The following is a 13,383-nucleotide window of genomic DNA, read 5'->3' as shown; positions in this document are numbered from 1 at the left end:
CTGCTATTTAATTAGCATATAAAGGCTCAAAAACACTTTCTCCTGCATGATTGCCAGGTGGACTATTTGACATTCAGGACCTTTCTCTTTGGGTCATTTTCATCAATCACCTGCAAACGAGACTCCCCTCTTGCTGTTGACTGATTAGACTCTTATTCTCCAATTAATCAAGCCTGTTTCAGTTAATATATGTCGCACTCCTCTCCATTTACACCCCTCGCGTATGAGCAGAACAAACACTAACAATGAAGACCACATGCAAAACGATATTCCGTGATGAATAGAAGAAAAAGATAGATTTCCCGGGGTTAGCCCGGCCGTGTTTTCGCCATTAGAGCATTCACAACAGGGAGTGTGTTTGAACAGATAGCCCTGACATTTATTTCTCTTTGTGAATATATTCCATTTAGATAAGGCTTAGTTTAAATCCTGGTGTTTGCCCGTACAAAGACGGACAAGAAGTGGCTGACAATGCCGAACAGAGATACAGCAGGACAAATATGACAATTTAATGCGGGAAGAACAGAAGTGACATTTAGTTGTCGCCATTCAGGATTAGCTTGAAGTGATTTCATTGTCATTCTGTCTGCTTTGTCAAATCCACTGACAAGCAAATCCGCCACTTCCCTCACCTAATATATTTTCTTTCAGAAAGTTCTTCTGGAGGCAGAATGACAAGATGTAAACAATGAAACTGTGTGTACCTGTCTAACAGATGCAGAGAAGTTAACAAATAATCCTCGGTTTTCAGTGTATTGTATTGTGCAGCACTTGCACAAACTCGGTGAGATACTTTATCTTGTGTCACATTTGCAGCTTTCGTGGTTGTTGTTGGTGTCAGGCTGCCTACACTATCGGACCGAATCTGTGGCTTTAATAGCCATAACATTGTTGACTTATAGTGCCTCTCCTCCCAGTGCCACCTCCCTGTCAGTCAGACAGAGCCCCGCTCGAGGCCCGTCCTGTGGGTAATGCATTTTAAATGTGGGGGACACGACCCTCCGCCCCCTCCCTTTCCTATGCCTCATTAACTTCCCACTGATTGATAAACAGTGAGCTGCTGCAGCCTTGCGAGGCGAGCGGCTTGTGGAATTAGACACATGATGTAGCTGGCTGGTGGTTCGTTGCTCGGCACGGATGAGCTGCGCCCGTAAGTGTTGTCAGCTGGGTGACACGCAGTGGAAGATGTGTTTCTGCACTTTGATGACTCACTGCCGCAAATGGCATTCGTGTTTTCTTTTGTGTTCTCTTTTTTTTTTTATTTCATTATGTTCTGGTACGTTTGGATAGGTTTTTAAGTTGGCCTTAAAACAACATTCACATGCTCATGCTGAAACAGATTTCGCTTGTAATTATTAGTGATGCACCGAAATTTTTCGGCCGAAAACCGAAAATGCACTTTCGGGCCATTTTCGGCCAAGAATTTATCACCGAAACAACACAGCCGAAACAGGATGTTGTGATGATGCAAGCAACAACCGCAGTAATTTTCGGCCAAGAATTTATCGCCGAAACAACACGGCCGAAACAACACGGCTGAAACAGGATGTTATGATGGTGCAAGCAACAACCGCAGCAATTTTCTGCCAAGAATTTTTCGCCGAAACAACACTGCCGAAACAACACGGCCGAAACAAGATGTTGTGATGATGCAAGCAACAACCGCAGCAATTTTCGGCCAAGAATTTATCGCCGAAACAACGCGGCCGAAACAGGATGTTGTGATGATGCAAGCAACAACCGCAGCAATTTTCGGCCGAAAATGGCCCAAAAGTGCATTTTCGGTTTTCGGCTGAAAATTTTCGGTGCATCCCTACTAATTATTCCTCTTGTTTGTGGTTGCCATTAAAAATACCTTTATTGTTCTTTCACTCTCAGTGATGAGGGACAAGTAATCCATAGTCCTTGTTCATGCAGTAAACCTTTTTGCTTTCATTCCATCTTTGCCATCATTCCAGTTTTATGAACATCAGTTTATGTCAGCTGTTTTTCATTCATACCATAAACTGTTCAATAGTTTAGCTGAACTGCTAATGTGCAATTCATGGGACAGAGAGTTGCTGAGTTACCTTTTTTTTAGTCAAATGCCCATTAACTTGAATCAATCTACTGTATATCTAAATGGAACTGTGAGCAAGACCTCTTTTGAAGACTGTCCTTGCTGGTGTAGTCAAGCAGCCTCAGTCTTTGGAAGAGTCAGCTGAAATGAGCTGAGGTGCTGCCTCGAAAGCAAAAAAACTCTGGTAAAGAGATTTGTGACCTTGCTTAATATATTTCCTGTAATCCACTAAGATTTGATCAGACTCCCTGCAGGGACTGAAATTTTATAGGTTTTTATCCCTGCGTCTTTCTCTCTGTGTCCTTGAAGGAGACACTAAACCCTTCATGCTCGTTCGGTGACGGCCACAAGAAAGTAGCATATGGATGACACATGGGTGCCCACGCTCTAAAAGGCAAGCAGTGATGCAGACACACACTCACCACACTGGATTGTCTATTGTGGGCAGATGTTGAATCTCTGTGTCCAGCCGAGAGAGAGCAGACCTAATTAAGACTGAAGAAACACATCATTTTATTTGGCTCTCTCCACTTTTTGGCCTCGCTTTGATCCAATGATTATTACCAGCTCTTTGGCTCTGTAGAGGACTGGAGGGAGGGGAAGCATTGTGTCTCATGCTGACAGCTCCCAAACAAAATAACCCCCCTCCCCGGGTTGTTACAGCTGAAACTCCCAGCTGGGTTGTCAGCGGTGAGGTCAGTAAGAGAATCCAGCTGCCTGCTGAGGTTTGTTCCTCTGCTGTGGATTTGCACCAGTCAGCCATCTGCTGATGTCCTATTGTGTATAATGTACATGTGCTCGCTGTTTGTACAGTACACGGACACAAAAAGGAAAGTTACTGTCATTCTTGCTTGCACAAACCGTGCACACAAACACACATGCTGTAATAATCAACCCGTAGCTTTTCCGGATCATTTGTTGATTTCTTTCTGCTGTTGATTTACTGTCCCTCCAGCTGAGCGTCCTTCACTCCTCCAGAGAAAAGTGCAGCTCTGTTGCCGAGAAAGGCAGTTAAGTACATACACTGTCATGGTATAGAGGTTTTTGTCTTTGCAGTGACAGGACATCACAGGAAAACACAACTCAGAGGTTATTTGGTGTACCATAATTGTCCACTGTTGGCCAGCAGCCTGAAAGGTTTGCATGTTGCTGTTTCATGGAGCACTTAGACAATGGTTCTAGTGGATTCCAGCAATGACCGCCAGACCACAAACCCCCTCAAAACCAAATATTTTGCTTTGTTTCGAACATTTGTAGTTCAAACTGAATATAGCAAAAATCCTACAACATTGCCACCTGCAAGACAGTGCTTCTTTGAGCTAAATGCTAATAGCACTTCCAGAAAGTGTTGTCTTTGCTTACCTCGTTGTTTTTGCTTTCCCACAATGACTTCTGGGTGGATCAGGTCTCCAGGGTCTTGTGGTCCACCCACATCTCCAGGTCTCTGAGAACTCTACTGGCTGGCTCGCCAAAAACCATGACAATGCCAGACTAACTAAATACTAAGTCTCTACACTGTTTGCTATTTTAAGATGTGCAAGCTAATTTTCATTCAATTCTATCACATGGGACAAGTTATAGATTTATATTGAGTGGTTCTGCATGGTGCATTTAAGGGGTTTCTAAGAAAGAATCACTGCAGCCTGGTTTTAATCAGTTTTCTTTCTTTGTGCTTCGTTCAATTCATGTTAGTCTAAGAAAGAAAATATTTAAATTGCATCAGACTGTTTATCTTCCTCCGCAGGTCTAGCTTGGATGGAATGGCTGAAGACATTGTGATTGATTTTCTTTTTTTGGACGAAGGCCCTTAGGGTCACTCCTGACCATTTTCCGTCTTTGTTTATCCTCTCTAGGGGGCTGTTTGCAAGTAACTATACTGAAACCCATTACCTGGACGATGGCACTGCCGTGACAGGCCTTCACAACTTCACGGTAAGTTTCTGTTTTTTTATTTAAGGTGACACAGTAAACGGATGGTCTTGGACTTTTTTTTATGTTTTATTCTGTATTACCTACCCAGCAGCTCTTACAAACATTGGCCTTTTGTGACACTCTTCCTCTGGACGGGTCCTACTAATATTTGGGTCTGCAAAGAAAAAGTGATGTTGCAGTTAAACCCACTTTTAAAACATCACCTCCACATAAGGAAGGTTGTGTAGGTGAGCAAACCTATTTTGAGCCCACAGATTCATATTTTATGAACTAAAAGGCAGACAGAGGTCAGTGAATAGGCTCAGTTTTAGGAAGCGAGTCCTTTATAATGTATAAGCTTAAAACCATCTTCAAAAATGGTCTGTTACGCAGGTCTGCAGGAAAATATTGAGTTAGAGAACATCTAAGTGCACTTCCGACGTCACACTGTGAAATATTCAGCACCTATTATTACATTTATGGGCCTCATAAAGAGATAGCACATTTCCCTAAAATACATCTGTGACGTCTATCAAATTTTTCATCAACATCAAATCAAGATTGATGAACAGGGTTAACATAGAAAATTTGTTTTGGGGGCAAATTCAGCTCCACTTGCTTCATGTATTATATTATTCTTCCTTATATCTGCTTTATTTCTGTGATAAATGCTGCTCCTAAGCTTATGAGCCTATGCTTTTAAAACTTCTCTTTGAAAACACATCTTCCGCTGATCCATATATATCCCACAAATGGAGCATATCTATTTTGAGGTTCGGGGGGGGAAAGAAATGGCTATTATAATATGAAGTTTACCGTAATGAATGAGTTTGACGCGGCTGAACCATATGGAGCGTTTGCCTCATTTCAGGGATTTCATCATCCGCAGTTTGGAAAGCAATTAAACGCCAAATATCCCAAGAAAGCATAACAATCGACAGTCTTTGAGGGCAGTGTACAGAACGCCTAGCCGATTTATAGCACAAGAGAGGAGATTAATGTAATTCAATATTGTCCAAACCCACACAATAAAATGAACGATATTTTCCACTTGAGATTGCTGTCACACCAGAGCTGGGCCATCACTGGTGGGGCTTGGCCAGCTCATAATAACGGCCTCTTTTTCAGAGCATAAAGACAATGAAGGAGTTATAGCATCTCAGCTCAGGGTGGATCCTGAGATGCACAATAGCCACAGATATTTCATAAATAATTGAGGACATGTAATGTTTATTAAGAGATAACAATGACAGACAAAGCACTTCAAATTGATTATTCGAATTGAAATTATATAAAACGTCTCATCCTCACATGCGGAGGAACCATTTTGCTTCAAAGTTTCTCTGTAGCACCTAGGTGATTAACAGACTACAACATAAGGAGATCTTTAGACCTCCGTTCCTCCTCTCATTCCTCTCTCTTGGCCACAGCCAGCTCTTCATGGGAGGATCTTTTTACTGGAAACAACCAGATCTTTTGAGACTGATCCTTTAATTTATTTGTCCTGCCGGCAGGGAGGAGACTGATATAGTGATCTGGGCAAGGGATCTTGCGGGTTCAGTTCTGTGTCAAAAGGCAAGGTACTGCTGGGAGCGACTTCAGCATGAGTCAGCCCTCCCTCCGTTCCCTCTATCTCTTTAACACTCTCGGCTGTTTTCACTAAATCCACAATTGCACATACATTACGATAAATAAGTACCATGTGCTGTAACAAAAGCTATCTATTGGGAATATGAATCACTTCCATGGATATTAATATAAAATAATAAATGCATACTCATAATAAACAATGGTAACTTTCACACCCAGAGTCGCCTTCCACAATAATCCGAGTATTAGTTATTAATCTCCTACACACATATGAATGCATAAGCACTTTCCTTTCTCATTTCTTTCCGCAGAAACCTTAGAAACAAATCGTCTATTCATATCCCTTATATCGATGCATCACCGCCGTCATGATCTCATCAAAGAAACATGAGGTGGTAGCATTAACTCAGTGTACTAAATCCAGCACCGCTCCTCCGCACCAAACTAAAATTTCATATTTCATCTAATGTGCTGTTCCGTCTTTGTACCTTTTCTTTTTTTTCTCCCCCCACTGTAATGGATTGTTCTCGTTTAGTACACGGCCAGAAAGTGTCCAAAGCTTTCAAGAGTCCACTTCTTTGAATCTCGTGTCAAATATCTCTTCTCGGCTCTTTCATTATCAAACGGGAAAGATTTATTTTTTTTGGGCACTTTAAATGCTGCAGAACAACTTGCATTTGCATTAAGTCAAAGCGGTGTTTCTTGCTATTAATTCATTGGTGAGGCAATGAAACATGTAAGGTGCTAAGTGCGTTGTGTTTTTTTTCTCACATTTTCAATCACTCAGTCCATTTTACACCTTAAGAATATTCATAAATGCAGCTATTTTAACTTGATTCATAAGTTTGACCAAAGTTGATCAAACAAAGGGATTTTTAACAGTGTTAAATAGCTTGTCTCAGAAGTGAGAAAACCGTAACGTTACGAAATCACAGTAAAAAAAGTGCTGTGGTGCAAGATTAAGCAAGAAGCGTGTTGAGACATTGGACAAAATCAACAACCTCTGGAGGTTAGCCACCCTGAAGGAGGCCAGACATTTAAATTTACTGCCTGCACACTATATTTAGAGGCACTCAATGTGGAGTGGAAAACTCACATTTCCTTGCTTTCCAAGACAAGGTGGCTGAGAGGCTGCTGGTCGGACCTCACCTGAGCGAGGGCTAACTGTAGCAGAAGGCCTGTTTTCACTCTAAACCAGACACTTCCTCCCCGCCCTCTTGCTGCCAGGCCTCGTTCAATAAACACGAGCCTGACTCGCTTTCTTCACTCCCCGCTGCAGCTTGACAGGTGGTCCATGAAAGAGGGTACCTGGGAAAGCAAAGCCAGCGCTGGGAAATGTGAACTCATATTTCAGCCATCATTAGCCCGTGGTGATGGGCGGGAATGGCTTCTGCTCAGCTGGCTAAAGTCTGCTTCCCTTATAGTTAATTTATCCATATTTCACAGATTTGACCTGGAACTGATGCGGCTGAACTGTGCTCGTATTTTGCTCTACACTCACCCAATTCTTCCTGTTCTGAATTTTAAATCTTTTGATTTGTGCTCCCACAGGCAAATTGCTACTATCACGGCGAAGTGGAGGGTCATGTCAACTCAGATGTCAGCCTCAGTACTTGTGCTGGGATCAAGTAAGTATGTCAGAGGCTGTTTTCCATTTTATTCAGGGTCATGCTGCTGTTGTAAAGCCTGGCTGTCCCTGTACTTGGTGGAATTAATGCAGTAATACCAGATGTGTCTTTTGGGACAAGTCTATGTCAGCTAAAATCTCTTGTTATTGAAGAGAATTTTGGTACAACTACAAGTCTTTTGTTAAGACCACAATCTTTCAATGTTCAGACCTAGTAACTAAATATTACAATCAGCCTGGTTCTGCAATAACTGTGGCTGAAGGTATAGAAATCTGTCGTTAAAGGTCACTGTGACCTCGCAAAACACATTTTTCCGACATATTTAAAGAATCCTTATACTTATTATGACAAAATTTCACACAAATGAGAGAAAGAGGTACCGTAGGGTTGAAGTGCTTCGGTGGTATGCAAACTCTATTATTTTGCACAATTTGCACAAAAACTCATCAGTCCTAGCAACACGCTTTCATCCGATTCCTCCATTTTGGTAGCTGTTATATGTCTATGGTTAGCCGAGCTCTGACGTGTGCATCAGTGTAACCGGTGTACCAGGAAATCGTGCACTGATAAAAGTTCCGCGATGTTTGGAATGCAAACTGTGATTAGAGACAAGAGCCAATTAATAAAGTCACTCGCCACCAAGTGGTGAGGGGTGTGAATTGCAATCTGTCAAAATGACAGATGGCCTTCAGATTTTCCCGTCACAGTTTTAAAAAAAACGGTCAGTGACGGAAAATATTCGGTTAACGCGACCCCTGGTTATATGTATTGAGTGCCATAAACAAGTTACAGCCGTGGAAGCACTACAAATCGTTTTCACCACATAAAACAGTGGCACAAACTGCAGTACGAAGAGTGTGTGAAACTGTGGGCTGCAGAAGCCCCAGTCACAAGCCATCCACGACCCGAAAAAGCTCAATATCGGGAGCCTAAATCTATCGGGATATGACTGGATATGGCCCAGCCCTACCTTTAATGCAAGTACATACGTTTCTGGACAGAGAAGGGTGTAAACTGGCGCTTGACTAGGTTGGCATACAACCACTAGGCAGTAGCTGTTCTAGGATATTACCACGCGAACACTTGAGACTTGATTGTTTTGATTCTGTCGTGTCTCAACTGAGTCAAATGTCACAGCTGTCAGGTCCAAAGCTAAATTTATGCCTTCACTCTCTGCGTCAGATCTAGTTGCGTGTGCACCTCCCCAGAAATGTAACCGCACATCGTGGTGGTGCAGACGGCAACAGCTGCGATAAGTCCAAAAAGCATTTCCTTGTCCAAATTCTCTCAGTGGCTGGACGAGCATGGAAAATCTCTGTCTTTCCTTTTTTCTGCATTGCAGTAATTTCAGTAAAACTAAAAAAACTGTTAATTATCAGGTTTGGTCCAACTCCACCATGAGCAGCTTAGTTCCAATCACCATTGGCTGAAGTACACAGAGAAACTCAACACATCTGACTTGCCACCAAGTACCATTTTAGTGGTGTAATTACAGAACGATGCCAACCTACCAGTGGAATTGCAAGTGCAAATCCTTGCAACTGCTTAGGTCAGTAGTGTAGGTCACAACATAGCAACTGGATCTGCTGCAAGACTATAAACTCATCCTTTTCAGTCAGTCACAACTTCCTGGCTAATCTTTTTGCAATAGATAGATTGTTTCTTTGCCTTTGTTTTGATGTTTCAGATTATGGCTGACCAGTTTGCTTAAACCTTCTCTGGTTAGTAGAGCATGAGTCAGTGAATTGTGCTACGTATGTTGAGGAAGGGTTAGGGTTAGGGTTAGGGTTAAGATGACACCATAAAAATTTGTTAAACTGTACGGCTTCAGGCAAGAGAAATGTCAGTATTGGAAGCAGTTGGTTTGTAACTGTCAAAGAGGAGAAATGATTGGAGTGATTTCATTGGACACCATCAGGAATGTTTCCCTGAAACAGCCAAAAGTCTACGTACACCCTCTGCAGAATGATTTGCCCGTTTGTCTTAGTATTTATTTATTTCAGAAGATTAATTTATTGCACAAGGACAGATCAGCAGAGGTTTTTTTTTTTTTGATGGCGAACTAAACATTGTTTGACCTGCTCTCTGAGACAAATAGCGCCTGGTTTGGGTTGGCAGCGCTCAGGCTTGTGGGGGTGATTTAGTGGGAGTTCATGTGAATGTTGTGCAATGTTTAAGAGAATCTCACAGTTTTATCCACTCTTAACTCCATGAGAATGTCGGTTTTAATCACTGAGATTTCTGTCAAAAGGCGTGAGAAAAGTTGAAGAAGAAGAAAAAGGCTGCATCACTGGGAAAATAATAAATGTTAGTTGCCATGGGTGATGGGTACACTCATTACAAATGAGAACCTCCTTTTTCACTCAGCCAATTTTAAATCCACATTCTCGGTTGTTGCTGCTAATTATTTTCAGTTTTTTGTTTTTTTGTTTGTTTTTAAGACTCATAAACTACACTTCATACCCCTGAGAACCTCTTCCTCTTTTCGCAGGGGTTTTATATCTCTTGGAGGGAGATCATATGTACTGGAACCATGTGCTGATCACTCTAATGGGACTCACTGGATCTACTCAGCTGAACACCTCAATTTCACTCCTGGCAGCTGTGGCCATGGTTTCAACATCTCCTATCCCACTGCACACGAAGACAGCAGTCCGTTCAGGGCCTTCAGCACCAGGGTAAGGGCTTAAACTGTCTACATTTCACCTACAGCATCAAGTAAAGAGTCTATATTTACAATGCAATTAAAATATATACTTTTCTTTAAGAGAAGACTTCTTCTTTTGTGTCTTACTTTTCTTTCAGTACAACATCGTGCATCATGGTTAGGATCTTAAAGAATAATTCTGGTGCTATTTATCTTCTTGGGTGTAAATTGTTAATAGGGACAGAAATGTTTAGAATCAGTCCAGTATTGATCGAGGACAATTCATCTGGATCTGCAAAATAGCTGCAGTGTAATTAAACAGTGCATTTTTTTGGTTTGTTTTTGGATTTATCCTACTATGCATTTGTGTATGCTGATGCCACAAAAAAATTTTAGCCGATAAAATTCTGCAGCAGGTTTCTCCGCCCTTTGAACAGCATTTTTATTCAGGGAAAAGTGATTTAGCGTCGGATCTCTCCTCCTATTTTATTAATGGTAGTCATCCAGTTACAACTGGTCCCCAAACACGATGGTCTGCAAGGCGCATTACCCGGGCAGGGCTGTTTCATTCATTTCATGTCAATGAATAGTGTACGCTATTCAGATCTGCTCAAGCACAAACCAATCTTTTAGATTTCAGTAAGATTAGCTTTGTGTACTCCCACTCTGTAACCTTACTACGCTCTTTTTTCCGAATGGCTCTGTTTAACTAACAACTAACATCCCAAGAGATTTCATGGCGAGACTCCTCAATGAGCGAGGCTTCTGTTACACGTTAGACACGCTTATCTTTGTCTCGCCACTTGATTACGTTGCAGCTGTTTGGCAGTAGCTGGATATAGTGTTCTCCCTCAGTGTTGGACCCATCACAAACATTTTTATTATTTATGTCCGAAAAGGCATAAAAATAGGACAGAGGTTTAAAAATTATCCTCCGAGATGCCGACCTCGGCCCTCTGCATCGATCAGCCACAACATTAAAAACCACTGACAGGATAAGTAAGTAATATTGAGCATCTTGTGATAATCGCATGTTCTGCTGGGAAACTTTTGGACCTGGCATTCACATGGATGTTACTTAGACATGTAGCACCCACCTAGACCAGACCAGGCACCCCCACCCCATAGCAATGACACTCCTTGATGGCAGCAGCCGTCCCCAGCAGGATGCAGCCTGACACAGACACACACACAAAAACGGTTTAGGGACAACTCAAAAAACATGAAAAACAGCACAAGGTATTGACCTGGCCTCCAAATTCACTCGGTTCCAAACTGATCAAGAACCTATAGCCTTTAATGTAAGTTATGAAACCCTTTTTTAAATTCACTAGGTCTTCAACAGGTGGCATTGGTCAAACCTTGATCACGGGCACCTGAAAGTAAATTCATAAACTCACTTGAAACCCTTCAATGAGTATAACCAATTACCCCTTAGATGTATTGTGCAAATTGACGGTGTTGACATTGATGATTGATATATACATTGTCAATACAGCCGCATTAGTATGGTGGAAGACATGGAGCTGCTGTGGATACCACGGTCCCCCTCACGGGAAATTTTAATCCTACTCGATAAAACTCAACTTCTGTGGACTGAAGAAGCTTCAGTTTGAACGGGGTTTAGCGTCTTACCTCTGTTTTTTTTTGTTTTTTTTGACACTTATATGTATTTTTATTCCACTGCGCTCTGTGAAGGATTTGAAGCCCAGAAATTGTGCGTCAACCAGCCACCAAGTGAAAAATGTCTTCTTGAAGCCTGCATTCATAAGAAGAATATATATAAAAAATAATCGCTCGCCCCAACCCTCTTTACCGTGATGATTTGTAATGTAGATATTGGTAAGTGGCCCGCTATATATTCTTTTTTCTTGCTGAATTATTCACTCGTTCCGTCCAACTGATCTAACAGCGTCCATTAGCGCTCTGGAGTGTATGGAGAGCGGGGGTTGATGAACGCCTGTGGAAAGTACATCGCCCGTTAAGTGGCAGCTCTTGCTGTGAACACGAGATCAGATTGCGGGCCTGTATGTCAGGACCTGTCCATCCAGAATTAAACAGATTGCTTCTAAGCATCCCCCACCCCATCCCACTCCACGCTCACTCCCTTGCCTGGACCACTGAGCGTAGAGATAAATCATATGGGCCATGCATGGCACTGGGGGCGCCTTGAACCTTAGAGGGGATTTGGCTTTAAAGATGAGGAGCATTGATAAGTAAAAAAAACACATGACTTCAGTGATGCCTATCTTACTCGTTGACGAAAGGCAGGAGTGAACAAACATGGCTGGTTTACCCGACTACCACAAACAAATATACTGTAGATTTTGTAAAAGTTAAAACACAAGTGCAAGGACTAAACTAACATCGTACAATCGTGATGGACTATAAATATGAGGGACTTTCCGTTTAGTTTAAAACAGATTTTTTAATTTTGCAATCATTTCTTTAAAGGCACGTTGAGATCAATTTAGGACACAGGCCAGACACATGTTGGCCTAAAACATCCTGTTCTTTCCCATTATTTGCACTCCTTCACAGGGTATTTAATTTTTATTTTTTTCTGATGTTTTATTATACCGCTTGATTTCTGTAGATGATTATAGTGCTGGCTTCAGCCGCAGCCATTGTCTTGAGCGTTTAGAGATTCGCCGCAAATGATCAGCTCCTTAAAGGGGAACTACTGTTTTTTACAACCTGGACCTTATTTCTGGCATAAAATACGGTCGTTTACTCACCCATATAACTTTTGTGTAATTTGTATTCCTTCGGGAGATAATTAGATCGGCGTATATCCATGTAGTGGGAGTGACTGGGGCACCGAAACGCAGCCTCTAAATAACGAATTATCTGCCGTGAAACTCGTTCATTTCACTAATATTTTGTTATCGTACGCTAGTGCTATTCCCCGTTTGAGTCCAGAGTTAGCTGTTATCATCATCCGGGGTCTGTAGATTGACCTACAGATTGACAATTTGCTACTGCTATGGTTCGTCCACAACCTCAGAGTCAGAAAAATATTCAGCCAGGTCAATATACAGACCCCGAATGACGATAACAGCTAACTCCGGACTCAACGGGGAATAGCACTAGCGTACGATAACAAAATATTAGTGAAATAAATGAGTTTTGCTGCAGATAATGCGTTATTTAGAGGCTGCCTTTCGGTGCCCCAGTCACTCCCACTACATGAATATACATAGATCTAAATATCTCCCGAAGGAATACGAATTACACAAAAGCCATATGGGTGAGTAAACGACCGTATTTTATGCCAGAAATAAGGTCCAGGTTGTAAAAAACAGTAGTTCCCCTTTAAAAGCACAATGCGGAGGTTCCCGTCCAAGAGGAACGGAGGGATGAAAAGATGACAGGAAAGCGCATTATTCATGATTTACACCCGTGTGAAAGGATTCTCCTGCATTAGAGGTTTTATTTTGCACATATGATCAAGTCCCATACCCTCCTAACATGGCAAGTAAAAAAATATTTCAAGAAATGGAGGAGTGAGACTTCTTGTCACTGACAAAGAGCATATATATCAAATC

General features: G+C 41.8%; 1 protein-coding gene across 1 annotated transcript in view; it reads left to right on the top strand.

Annotated features, from left to right (window-relative positions):
• Positions 1–13,383, top strand: part of adam12a (ADAM metallopeptidase domain 12a) — an 81,165-nt gene that overhangs the window by 35,852 nt on the left and 31,930 nt on the right. Inside the window, exons 4-6 of the mRNA XM_084566856.1 lie at positions 3,913–3,991; positions 7,112–7,188; positions 9,680–9,866. Coding sequence (XP_084422982.1) covers positions 3,913–3,991; positions 7,112–7,188; positions 9,680–9,866 — 343 coding nt within the window. The remainder of the gene's footprint in view (positions 1–3,912; positions 3,992–7,111; positions 7,189–9,679; positions 9,867–13,383) is intronic.

Source organism: Chelon labrosus, assembly GCF_963514085.1.
Source record: "Chelon labrosus genome assembly, chromosome: 19".
NCBI classification, from domain to species: Eukaryota; Metazoa; Chordata; class Actinopteri; order Mugiliformes; family Mugilidae; genus Chelon; species Chelon labrosus.
The sequence above is the reverse complement of the archived record's forward strand: the minus strand, read 5'-3'. Positions and strand labels throughout refer to the sequence as shown.